This window comes from Galeopterus variegatus, unplaced genomic scaffold (genome assembly GCF_000696425.1).
Source record: "Galeopterus variegatus unplaced genomic scaffold, G_variegatus-3.0.2 Scaffold1880, whole genome shotgun sequence".
NCBI lineage: Eukaryota > Metazoa > Chordata > Mammalia > Dermoptera > Cynocephalidae > Galeopterus > Galeopterus variegatus.
Genome location: NW_007727991.1, coordinates 234777 through 258667, shown reverse-complemented (window position 1 = coordinate 258667; position 23891 = coordinate 234777). Strand labels below are relative to the sequence as shown.

General features: G+C 35.1%; 1 protein-coding gene across 3 annotated transcripts in view; it reads right to left on the bottom strand.

Annotated features, from left to right (window-relative positions):
• The window catches only part of ATP2B1 (ATPase, Ca++ transporting, plasma membrane 1), a 117529-nt gene that overhangs the window by 13698 nt on the left and 79940 nt on the right, over positions 1-23891 (bottom strand). For all 3 annotated transcript variants that reach the window (XM_008579418.1, XM_008579419.1, XM_008579417.1), the window contains exons 7-18: positions 21503-21541; positions 20602-20763; positions 18880-19094; positions 16293-16535; positions 14701-14942; positions 11722-11959; positions 6646-6825; positions 5894-5981; positions 5390-5496; positions 2506-2697; positions 2063-2276; positions 1394-1605 (exon numbers count right to left, since the gene is read on the bottom strand). In XM_008579418.1, the coding sequence (XP_008577640.1) occupies positions 1394-1605; positions 2063-2276; positions 2506-2697; positions 5390-5496; positions 5894-5981; positions 6646-6825; positions 11722-11959; positions 14701-14942; positions 16293-16535; positions 18880-19094; positions 20602-20763; positions 21503-21541 (2132 nt within the window). The remainder of the gene's footprint in view (positions 1-1393; positions 1606-2062; positions 2277-2505; positions 2698-5389; positions 5497-5893; positions 5982-6645; positions 6826-11721; positions 11960-14700; positions 14943-16292; positions 16536-18879; positions 19095-20601; positions 20764-21502; positions 21542-23891) is intronic.

The window sequence follows — 23891 nt, the reverse complement described above, 5'->3', positions numbered from 1 at the left end:
AGTAAAATCTCTGCCCCAAATTTTAAATGCATGTATACTTCATGTTTAAATTGTGCTTACCAAAAATTTTAAAAAATTCTAATGATCAAGAATAACATTGTACTGTTTACAATATAGTATCAAGTAATAACATTCCCCTGTATTAAGTATAATTCTTGAAATAATTTAGACCCTTTACAAAGACAGTATACTTTTGTGGAAAAGACCGTGTGTTATGGAAAAGTGGACAAAGTACACAACTGTTTTTTTCCTTCTATAAATAGCTGTTCATTCCTAGTTAAGATTTAGATGTTAGGATAAATGTGAATGGAATGTAAGAAAAGAAAAGCAACTTGCAAAGTCCTATGAAATATGGGCTAACTCAGTTGGTGTATGCCCTCAGAAATTTGCTCTTATGCAGTATGTGCATAAATAAAATTCAAAATACATTGCTTATGCTTCCCTCCTTACACTAAATGACCTAAGACAGTGTACATGAAAATATTAAGATTTAAAAGGGCTGGCTGGTTAGTTCAGTTTGTTAGAGTGTGGTGCTGATAACACCAGGGTCCAGGGTTCAATCCCTGTACCAGCCAGCTGCCCCCCCAAAAAAAACAAAAAAAGAAAATATGAACTATTAAGAATTAAGTAAAAATATTCATCTTCTTGTGAGTCTGACAGGTCTCTCTTTGATATGGCAGTTAGGTAGCTGCCAAATATTGAAATTAAAAAGAATAATTTCAGTAGCTAACATTAAAATTTTTTTTTAAGTTACAAATTCCATTCTTTGTAGCTCAATTTTATTCCAATTCAAGTAATAAGTACTTGTCAATTCCACTACTGTTAAGATTTAGTTAAGATTGTTTAGTTAAGATTATTTGTACATTTGTACAGCTAGATTCCCAACTGGTTTGTTAGTAGCCCAGTCAGATTATAACTTATCTGACACACAGGTCTAGATTTTAATAGAGATACAAAATTGTTATAATTTTCTTTTGTAAACCAAAAAGTGATGAGTATGAAAAAAGTTCAATATGTATTTGTCCAAGTGTTCTTAAACTTACTCTCTTTTTTTGGTATAATGAGGGGTGTGAAAAGGAGGATATTAAGATGCTGTAGAAACAACAATGATTAATGTGACTGGCTGATTTAGTTCCATAAAAAAACTTTCATTTTTGAGTTGGAAGACATAAAATTGTTTTATCTACTTAGTTGTGGCATTTATATCTAAGAACAGACCAAGTTTCCATAAGACACCTTAGATCAACATGATACTACAAACTACAAATATCAAAGCAATAAATAGAAGCCACCCCCCACCCCCAGCTGTCAAGTAATTTCTGGAACTACTTTTTTTCCTAATGTCTCCCAATATAATAATCAAATGTGAAAGTATTTTTTTCCAATTACCCACCTGTACTACAAAAGTGCCTAAAACAATTGTGCAGAAGATGGCATTATTAAAGATTCCTTCAAATACATTTCTTTCACCATGAATTTTCCGGGCATTTATTTCATTGAAAAGTTGCATCAGCACAAAGGTATTAAAAACAATAGTATAATGTTCGGAAGGAGGAGCATGCAAAGGAGCATTTCTTCCACTATCAATATCAAAAAACTTTTCTCCTGAAAGAATGAAAAATTACTATTTTGTAATTATCATACAAAACAATTTAACATTTCAAGGAAGTACACAATAACCAGACCATTTATTTAATTTGGAATGACAGCACAGAAAGAGCTGGAAGGGACCTGGGATTATCAGGTGTAACCCTCTTGTTTTATAGATGAGGAAACTGAAGCCCCCAAAACTATGGTGATACGTTCAAGATCACATGCCTAAGTTAGTGCCAGAACCAGGAAAAGAAATCAGGTAAAATCTTATTTTACCCCCACTATCTATCACATTGCCTCCCAAAATTTATTAAACACCCGCTGATAAACAGAGGAGAAATTAAAGATAAATACGAGGTCTGGAATAAAACTCAGGCTCTTGAAAAATTTGTAACATTAAAACATCTTGGATGATATTAGCCTGGAACAGAAATAATTAAATGAACTTTATTAGACATTGAATTCTTACCAGCAAATAAGAGTGTAAAGACTACAACAAGTTGATAGAATGCATGACCCAAAATATTCTTCATCATCGTGCGTGAGATGAGAGGCTTATTTCTACCATAAGGTTTTCGAAGCAAGAGAGACTCAGTGGGTGGTTCTGTTGCCAGAGCCAGAGAAGCGAGCGTATCCATTATGAGGTTTACCCACAGCATCTGCACAGCCTTAAGTGGTGAATCCTAGAAAAGATATGTTTCCTAATAGACACTCACAACTTATTCAGGAACTCAGCAATTCTCAGGAAGCCTTTAGGATTTAAAAACTTAAGAAACAGGATTACATTTTTATATTAATTAACTAAAAATATTAAGCTTCAGCTTATTTAAATACTTAAGTATGTTAAAAAGGCAGATTATACGCATTTTTGTTTTAAAATGGACAAGTTTTAATAAACAAATCGTCACCTACTTGAGTAATACATGCGCCTGTGAAAGCAACAATCACTGCTACTACATTAACAGTAAGTTGGAACTGAAGGAATTTTGAGATGCTGTCATAGACATTTCGTCCCCACATAACTGCTTTAACAATGCTTGTAAAGTTGTCGTCTGTGAGAATAATATCAGATGCTTCTTTAGCTACATCAGTTCCAGCAATACCCTGTTAAAAAAATACTGTGAATTAGACTAAATGTTTAAAATATAACTTTTAAATAGTCAAGATAATAATACACAATAATTTTAAAAGGTTACCATAATATCTAATAAATATTGACTTAAATTTATGCTAAAAGAAGGTTATATAGTTATTCTAAGATATGACTTAGAAAGACATCCAGGATTAGCAGAAATCAAACATAAACATAAAGCAGTGAAAATAAAGTTCAAGTTAGGTTAAAAATGGAGGAACCAGCAAAGGCACTACCCAAGTTCCTTCCAAGAGACACACAAAAAGGTACATTTAAAAAAAAAACTCACAAGGTCAAAGCTGGAGGGAAAGAAGATTCTGTAAGAAAACCTGAGAGGCTGAAAAGCAGATAACCAAATGGTAAATAACTCAGCAGACCCAAGAAAGCTCAATCCTAAGCCAATGGTAGGGAAACAGAAGTAGCCTTTTTCTGGACTACAGGACCCTCCCATAAGGTTCAGAACTTGGTGGGTACCAGGTAGCACTGGAAGTATGGATGAAGGTAGGAATGAAACAGAAGGATCTCTTGCAAGTCTACTGAAGACACTAAAGGAACACTTAGAAGCTTCAAACTAACGACAACCTTGTCGACAATAGAATGGGATGGATTAACAGACCGTTTTAATCAAAATGAGTGAACTACAGCTCTATGTAACGTAGATAAATCTCACAACGATGAACAAAAGAAGATGGACTCAAAATAATACATAATATACAATTCTTCTAAACAAAGTTCAAAAACAGGCAAAAGTAATCTTCAGCATACTAGTTATCTTTGCAGAGAGACAAAGAGATAATTAAATTAGAAGAGAGTATGACTGGGGTTTCTCGAGTTACAGGTAATATTCTGGTTGAAAAATCCAACTTATAGGCCTACGGCTTCCTAGCTTTACACTAGTAAATATGCATAGACAACCAAGAATCACCTGACATCTGAGTAAAGAACAAACCTGAAAGACAGATAAACCAAAAGGCAAATGGGGACGCAGACTCTGCAGAGAGATGAAAGCTTATTTTAAAAAATCAAATCCTTAGAAACATAAAACGTGCATCAGTGAAATAAAAACAGGATGTTACAAGAAGGAGAGATCCAAAAACAACTCTTAGAAGTTAAACACATGATAAGAGAAATGAAAAACAACAGAAGTCGAGGAAATATCTCTGAAAATAAAGTAATAATGACAAAGATGGTTAAGTATGAAAAAAGAGACAAGGTAAGATAAGTCCAGGAAGTTCAAAAATTAAAGTGGGTATTCCAGAAAGAAGAAACAAAGGAGAGGAAGTAAGATTAATTTAGGAAAATTTCACAAAGTAGAAGAAAATGAATTTTCAGAGTACCTTTTTACTAATACAAATCATCAGGCGTTTCAGAGGTCTGAAAACAAAGGAAAGATCTACCTACCTCCAGAAAGGAAGAAAAAAACCAAGAGGTCCTACATAGGCTCAAAATTCAAAATGGTATGCAACAAATAAGAAAGAAATGAAGTCAAAACTCTGAGTGAAAATGATTTCCAACCTACATTTTTTTTTTCCTTTTTGTCTTTTTTCGTGTCCGGCAACGGATCGCAACCCTCAGTGTCGCGCCCGTACCGGACCAGGACCAGCAACGGGATCGCAAACCTCGGTGCTGCGCCCGCACCTCGCTCAGCCAGTGAGCGGGAACCGGTCTGTATGTGGGATCCGAACCCTCGGCGGGAGCGCCGCCGCACTCCCAAGCAGCACACTGTAGCAGTGTGCCACCGGGCCGGCCCCAACCTAGATTTTTATACCACCTCAGATTAAGAATCAAGAGTGAAGGAAGCATGGATATTTTTCAGTCATAAGTTATAAAAAATTCAACTCTCATGAACCCTTTCACAGGAAGCCATTGAAGGAAATGTCTGTACCAGATGAGACAAAAAAAAAAGGATGCCATTGAATCCAGGAAGTAAAAGATCCAACACAAGAAACAGGCAGAGGAAATCCTCAGGTATGGAGCCCCACAAGACAGCTGTGTTGCAAAAGCCTGGCATCAGTGGGTCCAGATTAAAAGCATGTCAAAGATGTGAGAGAGGCACCTCTAAAGGTGAAATGGTAACATCAGTACCAGACATCTCACATACTGAAAGGAGCATTTGGGGATGAATTAGTGTTAAGTACATAGAAAAACTAAGCTAAAAAATAAAAATAAAAACAAAGCAAATGAAAAAGACAATTTACAAGGAATACAAAAAGTTGTGCAAGGAAGAAAAAGTAATTATAGTAGACCACAAGGCTCAGGTTGGAAAAGCATTTATAGTTACAATAAGAACTGAATATTGACCTAACCAAAAATATGATATAATCCTACTGGAAGAATTATATTTTTAATTTAAATATATACCTGTTCTAAGCCTATGTCCTCCTTCAAGGGTGCTGTAAGGCTCAGATAAAATCACAGACCTTTAAAGATTTTAAACAGTACAAGTAAATGTATATTATTGCAATTCTTCAAAAGGTATCTTCTAGACATATTTCACGGCATCAAATAAAGCTAATGCATAAACCAATTAGACTTATAAATCAACTTAGGTTTATCAATCATCCCTCAAACTGATCTTAAGGGGCAGTGTGAGACCAATCGTAATTCAGTCAAACAACCCTGCCAGTAAATTACATGTGAATACTTGAATAAGTAAGTTCCTACCATTGCAAATCCAACATCTGCTTTCTTTAGTGCCGGGCCATCATTTGTACCATCACCAGTTACAGCTACAACCTGGCGTTGTTCCGAGACAGTGCTGTCAATTATACCTTAAATAAAAGTAAATATTTAGGCTGTAAAAACATTTTCTGTAATAAGCTGATTCTGCAGAACATCCTACCTAGAAAGTTTTATAGACTCGAGATTAAAAAATAAACAAACAAACATAAAAATGGAAACTGCTTAGATGTTGGGCAAAGAACTCCAGAAACTATGGTTACATTAGGAACAATATCCTGTTTTAATCACTGAAGATAAACACAATTCACCTAAGATAACAAAAGGAAATGAATTTAGATTTTATTGAAAAAGATAATACCCATGACCCAATCTAATATTCAGAATCTATTACTATTATAGGAAGCAGAACACAATTCTGTATTCTGTATTCAGAACACATATTCTGTATTCACAAGAAATTGTGAAAGAATTGCAAAATCTACTCACCTTTAACCAGTGTATGTTTGTCAGTAGGAGATGATCTTGCAAGTACTCGAAGCTTTGGCCAAATCTTGTCTATCCGCTCTTGCTCAATCTATAAATTTTTATCAAAATTAAAATGAGCCCAAACCTAGTTTCATAGTTCCAAATTAGCTATCTAGCATATTTATCAGTGGTTCTCAAAGTGTGGCCAAGAGACAACAGCATCAGAAACTCCTGGGAACTTGTTAGAAATGCAAATTATTGGGTGTCTATCTTATCAAATACTCTGGGCTGGGCCCAGCAATTTGTGTTTTAAACAAGCTCTCCAGGTGACGCCGATGCATACTCAAGTTGGAGAACCACTGCTACATATATCATTCTAAAATCAAAATTTAAAAATCCCCCTATTGCCCATGAAAATGGAACTTTCTTAACTCAGCATAAAAAGTTCAGACTTTGGGGTCCCTAAAATATGCTCCACATATCAGTCTTTCCAAACCCATCTTCCTTACTCCCTTTACACATATTGTACTTCTGAAATTGGCCTAGATTCACTGCCTCTACTTTCATAAAACATTTCTAGCAAGAACTGCTCACTCCCTTTAGAGCTGCTTTATCACTAGTCCCTTTTATCTCCTAGAATGCCAGTTTTTGCCTTAAGGTATGCCTTGCATTTTACTCATGTATGGTATAGGGTATACTCAATATGTATTTATTGAATTAAATTCCTAATATACTAAAAATTTATCAACTAAAAATAAAAAAAAAATCCTTACCTCTCCTTTTTCATTTCGTATTCTTCTGTTAAAATCTTTACCCTCTAGGCATAGGAAATCTTCTCCAGGATGTAAAATACCACATTTGGTAGCAATAGCCCGAGCAGTATTAATATTATCACCAGTGACCATCCGCACAGTAATTCCAGCCCTCTGACATTTCTTTATTGCATCTGGTACCTGGTTTACATAGAAAAAAAATTGTATTACAAAAGAAAATTAGTATTTCCAGAGGTAAAAAATCCAAGTGAACAAATATGCATTACTTCACAGCCCCCAAAATAAGGATAATTTTAATTTCACCTCAAAATATTCGATATTTTTTGAATTAGCCCCAATAATCTCTTCTTTCTTATTCTACTACCTGTCTTAGTTCAGGGTTCATTTTCAGTTATCAACCTATACTTAATTTGTATTATTTATTTACCAAAGTCTTTTTAAACCACTTTTTCCTCCTGGCAACCATTAAGCAATTCTTCTTTGGTTGGTTTTCTATTTTTCTGGGTTTACTGCCCAAATCACACCAGAGTAACATGTTGGTTTTCTTTAGCGTTAAGAGTGGCTCACTTTTTTTCTCCAATCCTTATAAGGGCAACTTAATATAATATATATTATAATCCTTATCTTGTAAGGTTAATTCACCAACTCCCATACCTTCAACTACCACCTATATACCAACACTTTCAAATCTACATCCTTCCCATACCTCACTGTGAGAGCTGTATTCACAGTTCCACCTGAGAAGTGGCCATCAGGATTTGGGTGTCTAAAAGGGAAACCAGGTTTTCTACTTACGTATCCAACAGAAACCTAAGGGTCATCTGTACTTCCTCTTCCATCTCCCCTCCTCTCTGTCCTTAAGGCCCAATGAATCCTGTGGATTCTACCTCAAACCTTCCTTGTATCATGTCCCCACTGCTTGTTGTCCAAGCTATTGCAATGACTTTTTAATTGGTATCCCTGTCTTTATGTTTGTTTCTCCTTTTAAAAATCTGATATACTTGATAGTGGAGATGTTTTTCCAACACACTAATATACTTAAAAATGTATGATGATTCTTCAGCTGTTACATATATACTACAAAGTTCTTAGTATAACAGAGTATCACAATTTGCCTCGGAATAGTTTCCTAGATTTATTTAAAATTTTTCTTTATTACACAAAAGTTGATAAACAGTATACATATTATTTCCGTGCCTCTGTTACTTCAGTTCCCTTTGCCTAGAAAACCTTTTCCACTTTTCTCTAACCAGAAAATCCACACTGATCCTACTAGAGCAGAGATTGCAAATTCAAACGCCTATAGGGCCAGGCAGGTAATATGAATGCAGAAGACATGCTGAAACGACAAACCTGAGATAAATGCCTAATGTAACAGTTACTCAGCTCTAGCCTATTTTCTGCCATGGTGAAAGGAGAGCCCAGTGCTGATAGAACCTACAATTTCAAGAGAAAGGGGAAACCCAGATTTGTGCTTAATCTCTTAATACTCAAATGTTTTACACACACACAAACACACACACACATGCCAAAGACAACTGAAGGCTAAATTTGGCCTGCAGGCTTTCCTGTTTGTGACTTCTATACTAAATCCAATTAAAATGTAACTTATGTGGTGCTTTCTTGGCCTACCTTGACAAAATTGTGCCTTCATCTTATGCATTATCTGTATTATAGGTAATAACATCATATTATATTTACTTGTTTACCTGGATCCTCAGCAAGTCAATGAGCTTCTTGAAAGTAGGACCCTTACCTTATCTTTGCATCCCCTATGACCTAGTACAATGTCTTTAATTTATTTAAGAAATAAGTGCCTGATATGTAACTGGAGCTTAGTATTTACTGAACTACTGAATTAAGTTATCTGTGGGGAAATAGTCACCAAGGAGTAATTTTCAAATGGGGCATTTCACACAGGGTACCATGTCTTAAAACATGTATGCAATTTAAATACTAGTAACTCAAATAGAATGTATCAATAAGTTTTAAGATTTACATAAAAAGTATTTCCCTCCACCAGTCATTCAAATCACTAGAGGGGGACATCATATGCATTCAAACTAATATTTATTGAATGCCAGGTGCTACGGTAGGTCCTAGAGACGAAAACAGTAAACCAAAGGACAGAGCTTGCTTAGATTATTTTTTTAAAAAATCAGCATTCCATTTTGAAAACACTAGTCTGCTGTATAAATGTAATATATCTCCTGATATCTCATTTGAGATAAAATGTATACTAAATTTTTTATATATCTAAGCAGTCATTAATTAGATAGTATCCCAGGATCATTTGGGTAGGAGAACAGTGAGTAAGAGGGAGAAACCAGTGTCAGGTTAAAACTATGTGGCAAATAAAATTTACGAAAGGCAAACTACTATTTAGTGACTGCTTACTATCAAATACTTCCAACTTAAAATGGACAAACTATATCCATTTTTATAGGTAAGGAACTGGAGCTAGGCTTAGTGTCTTATTCAAGTACTATGCATACACAAAACACTGGGTTTGTTCTAGATATCTAATCAATCAAGATTCCCTACACTAGAACTGCATGGTCCAGATTACTCACTCAGAGAAAGCTTTTTCAACACATTGTCTCATTTTAGGACAAAAGTACCCATCTCATTTTGTGATACTGAAAAACATAAAGTACCACCTATATGTTTTAAAAAAGGTAAAACTATCAACCTTAATTCCAAGAGCACTATAACAGGTTAATATGTTTTCCAAACGACAAAAGTTGTAGACATCCTAATTTAATAAGGTAAGATTTAATCCATAAATAAATATAAAACTTTGATTTTCCTGTAACCAAAGGTTGGCAAACATTATCCACCTGGATGTTTCATAAGCACTTGAAACCCCAAAACTGAATTTATCTTTCTCTCTTAATAAACTGATGCTTCTCATTCTGTTAGTATATTGGTAATACCCTCTACCACTCACCTAGTTATGCAAGTTAGAGATTGGTTCCACCTCCTTTTTCAGAGGACATCTTAATCTTATGCTCTCTTCCCTGGCTTTCCCCAGGAGATCTCCTTTACTATCATAGGTGATTTCTCCAGCCTACACCACTTTCAGGCTCTGAGATCCAAATGCCTACCTGACGTACATTTGGATATCTCAAGACACCTCAACAGTGTCAAGAACAGTATACCCACATCCAACATATTCATTCCTACTGGTTCTACCTCCGTTTACTTTCCATCTTCCCTGTCACAACTGTAGTCCAAGCCATGATCATCTCTAGCCTGGGATTACTGCAATAATCTTATTTGCTTCCCTGTTTCTGCTTCTCTTACCTCTAATCCCTTTCTTACACGATACCCCAAATAGTATTTTAACAACATAAATCATGTCACTTCCCAACCTGTATTTTAGAATAAAATTCAGAGCCCTTACAGCCTAGTAAAGTGAAAGATCATTTCATCTCCCCCTTTTCTTTTTCTTACACTGACAGCCACACTAATCTCCTTTTTTAGAAATAGCTAAATACTTTTCTCACTTTCAGGCACTACAGGGATCAAACCCCAGACTTTGGTGTTAATAGTACCGCACTCTAACCAACTGAGCTAATTGGCCACTAGGCCTCTGCATTTTCTGCTGTTTGCCTGGAATGCCAGCTATTTACACAGCTGGCTCATTGTGAACCCCCCCCACCCCCAACAACCCATAGATCACCCAGAATGTAGGGCCTATGAGAGGAGGGAGCAAGTCTCACTCCTCACAGAATTTATTTTCACTTGGCATAGTGTCCATGCATCCATCATTGTACCTATCTGGCAGTCTTTTTCCTTGAGAATATAAATTTCATGACTTCTGTTCTCTGCAGTATTTCCAGTTCCTAGAAGAGTGCCTGGTACTACACACTAGGTGTTGAATCAATTAGTTGATGAAGTCATTGAACAAAAACAGTTTTCATGTTTTGTGTTTTTACTTATGTTGCTTCTTTGCTCAGAAGGTACTTACTATTCTCTCTCTCTCTCGGTCTAGCTAATACTGTGTCATCCTTTAAGACTCAGATCAGGTAATTAACCTCTATGAAGTCTTACTTGACCCCTCCAGTGGTTAATATAGCAGTCTTTTAAGCACATGTGTTTTAGACAGAGCTGGGATTTGTACATACTAGGTCTACGGTCTAAATCTCTATGCATCTCAATTTTTAACCTGTCAAATGAAAGCAAAAATACTCATATGTCATAGAGGCAAACATGAGATGAAATAATACATGTAAAGCACTTGATGTAGTATCTGTCACACAGTGAGACCTCATAAAAAAGATGCTATTACATTAGACTAGGTTGGGAGCTTATGTTCTCTGCTCATATAACATGCTCTGTATATATCTAGAAATGTACTAACATCCTGGGTTGTAATTATCACGTTTGTCCATCCCTATCCAAGACAGTGACTTCTTTCAGAGGCTAGGGACCAAATAGCAAAACTCTTTATGTCTCTAGTACCTATAACAGTGTCTGGCATACAGTAGTTGCTCAATAAACATTAAAAAAAATACTAAAAAGATGATTTAAGGAAGAAAAGCAAAGCCTAGAGCTTCATGCCATCCAATACAGTAGCCACTAGCCAGATGCGTAAATTTAAATTAAATTAAAAATTCGGTTTTCCAGTTGCACTAGCCACACATCAAGAACTCAGTAGTCATGTGTGGCTAGTGGCTACTGTAATGAACATAAAAAACATTTCCATCATTATAGGAAGCTCTACGTTGGACAATGCTGATCTAGAGACTGTAAAAACAAATAACTTAATAGCATCTGTTATTTAAGATAAATATCAACTGAAAATCCTACCCAGTTCAAGGTACTGTGCTAGGTTGTGCTAGGTTATGGTGCTATAAACACAAAGGACCCCAAAGAGAAGCTTTCTAATTAAAAACCATAAAAAGGTAGCATATGCATGACAAGCACTATTATTTCACTTATCTTGGGTTCACGCAGAAAAAAAAAAATCACAAATACTGAAAATTTTATTAGAAAACTGGCTACTGTTAATGCCTAGATCCTCTACAGTTAAGAGATTCTGCACATGCAGAACACAGAATGTTTCACCACCTCAGGTCTCACAGGATCTTCAATCCCCACAACAGCAATGCATGTAAGGCCGGTGACAATATCATTTTCATTATCCCAATCGGGTTCTGGTTCTCCTGCTGGAAAATCTCTGAATGCAAGACATATGGTTCTCAAGCCTTCTGATGCCATCGGTTCAATCACAGTTTTTATAATATCATCACGGTCCCTTGGTCTGAATACTTTTGCCTCACCATTAGCACTCAAGATTTTGAAACACCTAAAAGGAAATGTTGAATCCAAACATCAATAATTAACAAAAATAATGGTTAATGCCACTTAAGTGAAATGGAAGAGCTAGAAATCATGGGACTTGATATCTGTAATTTAAAAATTACATATGTTGCATTTTTATAAACTTAAATCATTTTCATTCTTCACCCTCCCCTTTACAAAAGACAGTTCTAATCTGTATGGTTATCATTTGATAGTTCTCCACTGTATTAGTTACTCTAGATATTCTCAAAACCTTCTCTTTTGGAAATGCAGTGCTTTTAGATTTTCACAAAGAATCCGAAGTGGCAAAGAAGAATAAACTATATACCTGACCATTCTGGTACAGAATTAGATATTAATTTTAATTAACACAAAAATCACAAATATTTTCTTCTTTTAAAGTAAAAGGCCAAGTTCAATCAACCCCTTACCTGAGATGCTGTTTCGTCACCTATATTGTTTTAACCATGAAAGAAAAAACATAACTTACTGTTAAAATAAGCATTAAACCAGAGTGAGAGAGATAATGCCAAAATAGTTTTATTTTCAGTGAAACTAACTACACAACCTTTTCTTTAATTATGTAGCAAATAAAAATCACATTGTACACTTCCCTATTTAAAGTTTGTTTTTCACAGTGCCCCTTGGTGATGCCACCTCCTCCTCTTCTATGGTGATGATTCCCAAATCCAGATCTTCTGTTCTGATTGTTTCCCCAAGCTTTCTGTCACTGCTGAAGACTTCCACCCAGACGCTGTACCAGCACCTTAACCTTAATACATAAAAGACTGGAAGTTGCCTCCTCACTGCCCATGTTAATGGGTATCAACATTACCCCAATCGTTTTGATAGAAGTCTAAAATTTTACCTGAATACTTCCTGTGTCCTAATCATCTATATACTATGAGCTCCTGAGTCCTATACAGTTCTCCTCTGAATAGTCTCCTGAACGTGTCTGCTCCTTTAGGGGGGTACAGCAAAAAGACCACGGAAAAACACAATTAAGAAATAATACAAATCTTTTTATGAACGTTTTGAAGTACCCTCATATTTCCCCTACTGCTACCTTCTTTTGCCTCTCATTTCAAACTAAAGCTATTATAGAACAGCAATAGACTTTTAATTGATATCTGTCTCCAGTCCATCCTTTTCTTCCCAATCCACCTCATTCCTTGATGCAAGAATTACCTTCAATTGCAGGTTTTTTTTTTTTTTTTTTACAACTTTGATGATTCTACTACCTGATGAAAAAAATACTTCTGTTGTATTATCTAGCCTATTTAATTAAGTTTTAACTGCTCAGCCTAAAATTTAAGAGTCTCTACAACAAAATGTAAATATTACTATGGGAACACTTACTGTATACTTACTATACATCAGGCTCCATGCTAGACATTTTATTTGCATTATTTTATTTCATCGTCACAGAATAAATGGTCATCACAGCCTCTCTCAGTGGAGGGAAAATGAAAGCCAAGGAAAGAAACTGCCCCAGACCCAAAGTTAGTTAGTTGCAGAGGAAGAGTCAAGGTTTGATTTTTTCTGATTTCAAAAATCTCTCCTATACCATCTATCTACTACCCATCAAGCCAGGGATGAGACATATTTCTAACCTTTCACACTGAAATCTGATAACCAAGTGTACTGTGGAGGGAAGAAAGTTCTATATGACCTGCATGTCACGAAAGCCCACCACTGCTCTACTGAACTATATGACTAGCTATTCTCCCAATATGACCTGCATATTCCCATCCCCTTTCCTCTGTTGTGGCTTCCTTGTACTTGATGTTCTCACTTCATACTGAGAACTGTCTTAAGTGCCACATCCCCACAGTGTGATCTTTCATCTTAAAACTTTGTAATCGTTTATCATATGCTGCCTTTTCAATTGTTTATTTATATACTTGTCTTTTAAACTTGTTAGACTACAATCTGTTGAGTGTTCATTAAAATAACACTGGATTATAATCCACATATAAGCAAATTAAACCCAGAAATATTTTAAATGTTGTAATTACAAAGGAGATCCAATTTTTCAAAACTGCTCTTAAAAAACATTTTTTTAAAAACAGTTCTCTACCTCTCTACTGGAATTAGAGAAACCAAAATAATTTCAATGCCTGTAATAACAGATAAACATTAGGGGAATTATAAGCAAACACATAATGTCAAAATTGAAGCTACTGGTCTGTAAAAGGACAGAAAGAAAGATTACAGGATGTGACTCTGCAGCACCATAAATATCGATAAACCCCACTTTGATATAAAAGGGGATTTTTCAAAACCTAGTTTCAATGCTTTGCTATTCTAAAAATTCATTTATCACATTTTGAATCTCTATAATTCATTTACCATATTTTGAATCTATTATCTACAATGCAGTGTTGAAGATATAAACTTGGATTTTTCTTCCTAGGAGGGCTTTTACTTTTCATGATCCTATATAACAATGGAATCAACATGTCTAAAAACAAACATCCAAGTTTACTTCATTAAGTCTACCAAATTGGATGGTAATGGGTTTATTTTCCCTACAGCAAAATACTAAGAAATAACAGAAGCTAGAGTGTGAAAATGGTAGAATATCATGGGCAAATATCTGGATACTATAAAATATGCTAAAAAGCTCTGAGGTCCTATCAAATGCCTGATATTCACAAAAAGAAAACAACAATCACAACATAGTAGGTATTCCATAAAGCAACTACAGTCAGCAATTCATTCATCTAAGCATTTTACTCTTACTTTTTCAGAATTATCTCAGATGCACCCTTGCTGAATATTCGATAACTTCCATCTGAATTTTTCAGGACAGTACTCATGGACTTCCTAACAGAATTGAAGGTGTAGACTTTGTACAGTGCTTCTTCTGGTATTTCATTTCTAACATCCTGATAATCCCGTTTTAAATCCAAAAGAAGTCCCAACAAGGCACATTCAGTTTTATTACCAACATGACGAGGTAATCCACCCTCTTTCTCTGGTGGCTATAAGAGAAAAAGGTTTAGAAGCTAGAATCATCTTGTTTCTCTATGAAGTTTAATTTATAATGTAAAACAGAATGCGACACTCTAAAAAACAAAGTTATATAGAAAATGTCTAATACCAGCATTTCAAAGAAGTATACAGAAAGGAGCTTGGGTTGAGAATGACATGGATTCCAACCTCAGCCCTGCCAGTTACTAGCTACATGAACTTTTGGCAAGTTACCCAACTGCTGTGATCCTTGACTTCAGCATCTGTAAAACAGGAGCCCTGTGACCCCAGAATTAAATGATATAAGATATATAAGGTTTAAAGTTGGTTCCTGATACACAAAGGGACTTAATTTTAATTCTTTTCTTTTTCTCTTCCTGTCTTCATTGAACATTTATATTAAATCATTCACAATTAAATCAACTTTACCATTTTTTATGGTTTAAAATAAAAATACATGCATTAAAATAAAGTACTGTTGCCTTAAATGTATTGAAAAGTTTTATTTCCTTCATAGTGCCTTCACAAATACCACCTTACATAATCATCACAATGGTATTAAGGGCAGATGTGATCAACTTAACAATTAAAGAAAGTAAAGCTCGGACTTTCAGCTAGTAAAAGGCAAAGCTAGATCTAGAACCAAGATCCCATAACATTCCAGTCCAATCATCCAATTCATGTATATTTTCACTAATAAAACAACCTGCAATTTTATTTTCCTTCTGTTTTCATCCATAAATCACTAGAAGATATATCAAACATAAATTTCATACTTTCTGTTATAAGATTTTTAAAACTTGCAAAGTCGACAGTATTTTATTTTAAGGTGGTACAAGTCTAGAATTACTTTACTGTGTTAGTTCTAAAAAGGTCTAAGAACCACCTTATAGGTAGGAACTACTGAAAAACCAAACAGACGGAGCATATAGCAAACATATATAAAACATGTTATTTTAAGTTGAAATCTGGCTTAAAAATTTTCTCTAGAAAATTGAGAGTTGACTTTCTATAGTAAGATAGCCTGGTCTTTCACAAAATGAGCTTATTAATAAGAACTTTAAATTAAGAATGCGTTCTGATTATACAGCTTGAGAGTTTCTGAACACAGAAAATTCAAAATACAGGAGAAAAATACAAGGAAAGAGAATGTATATATTGATCAACAGACTTTACTCAAAACACCAATTATATCAAAATAAACTTATACATTATATAGATGTATGCCTTTTAAAAACCTTACACAATTCAGGTTAAATAACATAGTCATGGTTGGTCTGAAGAATTATATATATGTAGTCTAATCCTTACAGATTTAAAAATTTTTCATATATAAAAATGAATTATTAAATAAATCTTACCAATATTTTTGATGTATAAGCACAATTCACAGAAATTCCTGTTACAAGATAGGATAAAATATTTGGTGGAATAGCTTCTGGTTCAGGAACCTTTCTATAATGTTTTTCATTGATGTAAGCTTGAACAACTGTCATTCTGTTCATTGTTAATGTTCCTGTTTTATCTGAACAAATGGCTGTAGCATTTCCCATAGTTTCACAAGCATCCAGATGCCTTACTAAGTTATTATCTTTCATCATTTTCTACAGTGACCAAAAAAAAAGCCCAACAAAAACTAGTTAAGTTACATATAAAACCAAAACCAATCATTTCATTACATTAAAATGATTATAAACTGCTTTAAAATCAAAACTAAAACTCCTGGCTTTATATAAATATACCGTATAAAATACAAGCTTAATACTGAAAAAATTTCAGCACATTTGACCTATTAAAATAAGCCTAAGACGGTATAGCTTTTCATGGTTTCAATCACTTACTGTGGCATAACAATCTAGTAAACAAATACAGACACCTGCACCCATATGTCAATCACGCTGACTTCATGCCTCAACAGGTTCTGTGAAGTGCCCTTACAAGACCAATGACAATCTATAAGTACTACTGTACTTATAGTACAGTAAGAGCACATTAAAGATTAAGTCTCCTTATTAAGTGGAAAACAAAACATTTTTATATAAATCTCCAGGGAAAACGTAGCTTTTATCAGTTAAAATAATGAGCTTGTAGGTACACGGTAGCTGCTTTTTTTTTTTTTTAACTGATAGACTGAGTTAATGTATCAAAACCAGAATGGGTCATTTTTATCTATCCTATATGCTAGTAGTCTTGGTATTTTCATCCTTAGGATCGAAGTGGTGTGTCTTACCTCTCTCTTTCATTTACAATAACAACAACAAAAAAATCATTTCTAAAAAACCAAGTGTTTTCACAGTAGTCCCAAAGGGCAATTAAGTTAAAATACTTTATAATGAATTCTCAATACATATGTGGAATGGGTTAAAAACTACGTAAGAGTAACTTTACAAAGTGTTTTTTCTGTAACTACTAAAATGCGAGATACCATAAGAAACTGGCTCCTTGGAGAAATAAATACGGGGAACAGAGATATGTACTTCCCAAATTACTTATGATTTCCATATTAAAGATTAAAAGAATGAGTTCTGCAGTAAGGAAAATGTGTTCAATTTTACAAAACACTAACAGAGGATGCATAAACACTGTATATCAGTGAAAAGAACACTAATTGATGAATTGATATGTTGGTAAAATAAATGACCAATGTACCTAAAACATATTTATTCCAATTATTTCTAATTATTTTAAAAAATCAAAAAAAGGACAAGCAGATGATTACACTCTATTTCACCACCACTTTGATACATTTACCATTTTATTTTTTAAATAAAAGCTGCTAAATGCCTGAGAAAAAAACAAACTCAAACAGTAAGCAAAAAATATCATAATGACAGGTCTACTGTAAAACACTTTTGAATACTGAAGAGTGCTAGAGCAGAAACTATGACTATGTTGGCAATGTTCCTTAAGTAAAATTGCTAACTAACATTTGAAAATTTACAAGAGCAGCATTCTTCCATTAAGTGTAATTTTTTTTACCAGTGAAACCATAGTGAAAGAAAAACCAAAATCGTCCAAGCTAAACGTTTTTTAATTCAATTCACCTTTTCCATATAAGATATAAAATTTGTAAAAATAAATTAATAATCTTCAAACAGATCATTACTTCAGGGAAACAGCAGTAAGCAAAGCCATCAAAGATCATATTTTAGCATTGTACTTGGAAAACAGGAAGGAATGAGCTACTGTAAATTGAGTGGTCAGATGGTCAGAGAAGGTGACATTTGAGGAGACCTGAATAAAGCAACAGAGCAGGTTATTCAAAGGAAGGAACAAGTGGGCCCTGAAGTGGGAACACAGTTGAGATTTGTGAAAACCAGCAGGAAGGCTGGTAGTGCTGGGTCAGAGAGGGACAGGGGCAGTAGATGAGCACCATGAGGTAAGGAAGCCAGGGCCAGACAGGGCAGGGCCCTGCAGGCCATGATAAGGAATTAGGATTTTATTCTAAGTGTGATAAGAAGCCACTAGAGGGTTTCATGCAAGGAAATAATATGATCTGAATTAGTTTTTTAGAAACATAAGACTGCCTACAAGTGTGAAGACTAGATTGTGGGGCAATTATGGGGATGGAAGAGTGTAAACAAAGAGGACTTAAAAGGGTGGACTTGAATGAACCATCTTTGCTCTTGTACCACAGATAATTGAGAAACACCCTCTCCTTAATTTTACAGACAGGAAAGAGGAGGTGATGTGACTTGACAACATAACTACCACATAGCGAAAATTAGTCTAGAACTTTGTCTCCCAAAGTTGTGCTGAGTGCTATGTCAAGGCTGGAGTGCACAGGTCTCTGAGGGAACGTGCAAGGAATCAATGACAGCATTTCTAAAGTGTACATTTATGGAAATCCTATACTTTCAGAACCAGAAAAGGTGTAAGAGCATATGCATTTTCTCCACCAGCTGAGGCTTTAAATGTAATATGTCTACTTAACTATTTTCTACTCACCTTGACTGAATAAGCCAGTGAGATAGTGACTGCAAGTGGAAGACCTTCTGGCACTGCAACCACTAATACCGTAACTCCAATAATGAAGAACTTCACAAAATATTGGATGTAAATTGGTGTACACTCAGCAAGCCATGGTCTCTTCTGAACCCAAAAGGTATCAATTACAAAATATAACACTAGAATGATAACTGTGATGGCAGACATCAACAGACCTTTCAGGATAGAAAAAAAGAAAAACATAATTCTTTAATTATTCTAGATAGACGCTACCCGCTGCCAGTTACAGATTAGACACTGTAAAGACTTATAACTGGCTTGATAATATTTATTTTAATTTCTCTGAGAAATTGTTACCTCCTTTTTGCAACTAACTTATCACCTGACATCGTCAGATTTAATTTTTGCTTCCAAGTACAGTTCTGTCCCCAGGAGAACTGGGGGAAAGCATTTATGATTCTTTCTTAGACTTAATTGTGTCTTCAGCCTTCTACTAAACTGAGACAAAATAATAGGCAATGACAAGGAAATACAAAAAGCTCAGCAAAAACTGGTGCTTTACATGTTCAGGCAGCAATTTGCCTAATGCTAAAAGAGAAGCTGATAAGAATCTGATCTATAGGGAGACTTGAATTAAATATTCAACCTATGTTAAAAAATAATATATATAGAATTGCATTATCTGAATTATTAATTATTAATTTATTTTTGGTCTGTCCTTACGGCTTCATTAACTTAGAACTAAGAGTTAACCATGTATTGCAAAACACTTAATGCTTTATTTTGTGGGATAGTTAGCCTCCTGTAAACGTGCACTGTAAAATAAGGCGAGTCTACCTGTCTGGGTCTAATATCCCAAACCAATGTCTGCTAAATGCCACCACCACCTCAATGCCACTGTTTCCCTCAACACTATTTGAGATAGTACTACATTAGGCTACATATTACAAAAAGCACATATTTTCTATTAAATAATAAGCTTGTTGAGGGCAGAGGCAAAAACTTCACCTTCCCAATATAATCCTAGGAAGCAGTAGAATGAGGCAATTTAAGTAATTTTAATGATGTATGCTGATTTATTGACACAGTGTTTTTTCAAAAAGATGGTACTGTTAAAAGGCATGCTCTGTTTTTATCTAAGAGCTCTACTGGTTCTATTAACAGGTACTTTCTAGTGACGGCGGTAATTTAGTAACTTCAGCCTCACTATGATGATTATTCCATTCAGTTGAACTAAATGTAATGTTCAGAAAAACACATGGATAAATTTTTTCATAGACAGCCAGTAAAAAGATGAGCAAAATGTGTGATGAAATTTCTTAATTTCTTTTAATTAACATATAGTTAGATAATCAGTACTGAATAATCTCACTGCTAGCCCTCTCTTTAGTTCCCCAGAAATTCAGAGAAATTCAGAGATGAGTACATGGGCTTTTAAATTGGGCAGACTTAGGTGCTAATCTTATCCTGACCACTTATTAGCTAGTTGACACAGGACAATTCTGTCTGTGTAAAATGGGGATAACAGCCCTAAGTTGCAATGATGAGTATCCACAGTAATTCAAAGGGCCTATTACATTGTGGATAGAACAAAATATTTTTAACTCCCCTTCCACTCACAAAGCAATAATTTCCACATTTAAGCATATCAAAAAACAATTTTTAAGCACAAAGTTAGCACATTTTAAAACAAACCACTTTCTTTTCTTCTATATATCATACCTGCTTTGCCAATCTGAACAGCCAGTTTTGTAAGTTTCCCTTGTAAAACAGATTTTTCCTTTTTTGGCAAATTTGCTTTCTTTTTGTCTTTTTCATCACCATCTCCTCCTTCTTCACTCTTCAAAGGCTGCATTTCCATGGCTGCACCATCCTGAGCTTTCGCTACATTTAAGAGCACATAAACTCACTACATTTTAAGGCACATATCATTATTAACATTTTGAAGCAATTTCTAAGAAAATCAGTTTCTTATAGAAACTAGAAAAGGTACAAGTATTCAGCTGTGTGTGTGTGTACACAGAGATAATAAGACAATAACAACACTGAGTTATGAAACTTGGTACTAGATTTAAGAATGTCCTGCTAGGTTATGGGGATGAGGCCTAAGAAGAAATACATGGTCCTTAAACTAATAACTAAAGAACACTAAATCATTTGTCCTCCTCTGTATTATATTAGGTAATATCCAAGCACCATAAATCCCTCCAATATAATTTATGACTGTAATGTAGAACATTATGTATAATCATATATATAGAAAAATATACATACATTCATACTCTTAAATAAATGAAAAAACCATTTCTGCTATATATTTTGTTTCTTACACATTTTTGCTACCAACTACATAATAACCAATGTTAAAATACTTGAAATGCTTAAGTTGAGAGCTACCTACATAATAAGCTTACTACCATAAATCATAATTAAAATCTTATTAAGACCGTAGAGACAGCAGATTTAAAGCACAGCAGGAAGAGAGTTTAACACAAGTTAAACTACATTGTTGATTTTCCCTACCACACGTACCCTACACTTTTGGATGGATATAGTACACAGTAGATCTATTTTTGGATATAACAAAAACAATCTAACTGTACTTTTATCCTCCTGAATTTACCTTTATTGCGATTCTCAATAGCTCCATCTTGTTTCTTATCTGTAGGAACAAAATGGGAATTAAAGCTTTCCAAAGGAAATTAATACAGCCATGCTAAATTATGCAGAGGTAGTTCACATTTCTATAACAGAATTGTTACACAATGGGGTGTGCGTGTGTGTGTGTGTGTGTGTGTGTGTGTACAGATTAGAAAACATTTGGCTTGTAATGACCCGCTGGGTCAATCACTCCCTAGGTTTAACCCATTGGGGAATACCCCAAAATAATTTAGGGCATCTATACTTGTTTAATTTCTCCATAAGACTTTATCTTTTATAAGCTATAATAAACCCAAATATGGTACAAGAGGTTTTCAAACTAAATACAAATATAACCCTAAGAAAGCAGAAAAGGGCAGAATGGAAAGGGAGGGAGGAAAGTTATAAAAAGACAACAGGCACCCAGGAGAGCTTTGATGGGAGTGAGAACAGAAATGGTTTGTATAAAAGATAGGAGAGGAAAGTCAGTAAAACGAGAATACAAATATACATTATAAGCCAGTAAGACTACCAGTCAAGGTAATTCCCCAAATTTGCTAAGATTTAGAGAACACAGAAAGATGAGCATGTTTGAAGCAACAACATATTCAAAAAGGGGACTGGTCTACTGTTCAGAGTAGACAGTATAATATTTAAAATAACAAAGAGGAAACAGAAGCATTCAGCCTATTTTCTTCCAACTTCTCTATCAAGGAGAACTATCTTCTAACTGGAAAACATGGAACAAATATGGTCAAGAAGGAATACAAGCTCAAGACAGATGATGAGATAGTAAGAGAATACCGAGCTACTTTCAGTGAGCTCAAGTTTGGAGAGACAAGACAGCCACATTCCAGGATAGTGAGGGAACTGAGACAGATTACACTGGACTGCTTTTGAGTAACTGCCAAAAGTCAAGGGAATGGGAGAGGGGCTGGAAGTCTACAGATGGAAAAATGTCCTGTTCTACAAAACAACAACAACAAGAATAAAAAATGGTAGACAATGAATTAGCTGTTAATTTCTGGGAATATTCTGGACTGGATTAATAAAAACAGTTGCATAAAACCTTGGAGAAAAAAGGTGCTTATTGGAAAAGACACTGTGGGTCAACAAAAATAAAAATAAAGTCATGATGCAAATTTCCCTTCTTTTTTAAAGTGTCCAATGGCTTTCAACTCCTGCATATTAGATGGAACATAGTATATGGTTATGGGCAGACTCTTGAGTCAGGGACGAGGGTTTGATCTGCCACTTACTAGCACTTTGACCTGGAACAAGTTATACAACCTCTATAAAGCCTGTTTACTCAGCAGTAAAAAGAATAATAGTCTTTACCTTGCATGGTTGTGAGGATTAGTAAGATATCTCATGCAAAGCACTCAAAACCTGGAATCATTACTACTGATTTTCAAATTGCATTCCATTTGGTCTTAAGAAACCTAGGGAGGCACATTGAGGGCTGCCCTGATGAGTGGAATAGGAGAAACCTAGAACATAGGGCTTGCCACCCTCATCTACATCCAGAACCTTTCAAATACATTTTTGTTTGAAATAAGGATTTCATAGCTAAAGACAAAATTCAAAGAATAAAACGAATCACTCAAATATTAAAAATACTGCTGTAGTTATAGCAAACCAAAACTTTAGAAAGGCATTTATTTTAGAAGATCCTCAAAACACTCATGGGAGAAAAAAGGAAATATGGGCTTAGTATCGTTAAGTAAAATTAAATAAATCTAAGTGTTTAAACCACAGTAAACTGCTGTCAATCTAAAGGGAAAAGGCTTCAGAGAAGTGATCCTAAGTGGGAGAGAAGGATGGTACAGCAGATACTCAGAGCAGGGTGGGGAGGGATTTTTTAAAGTGGCATGTCCCTCCAAGTAAGAGATTCTGAGATTTCTCCGAGAAATGACCGAGCTTCTTGTAAGATCCTTGTGGATAAATTGTAAAGTTATAAAGTTTGCTGAAGACAGATCAGAGGGATAGCAGATACAATGGATCAAAATAAAAAAGATCTTGATATCTAATGATGGGCTGAATACAAGATAAACATAAGGTGTCAGTTGTAGTCCTGTGTCCAAAATCCAACTGTGTTAAGTATAGAATGAGAAATGTGGGGGCCGGCCCGGTGGCGCACTGGATAGTGCGCCGCTTGGGAAGCGCGGCGGCGCTCCGCCCCAGGGTTTGGATCCCACATACAGACCGGTTCCCGCTCACTGGCTGAGCGAGGCGCGGGAGCAACACCGAGGCTTGCAATCCCGTTGCCGGTCCCCGGTCCGGTACGGGGGCAACACTGAGGGTTGCGATCCGTTGCCGGACACGGAAAAAGACAAAAAGACAAAAAAAAAAAAAAAAAAAAAAAAAAAAAA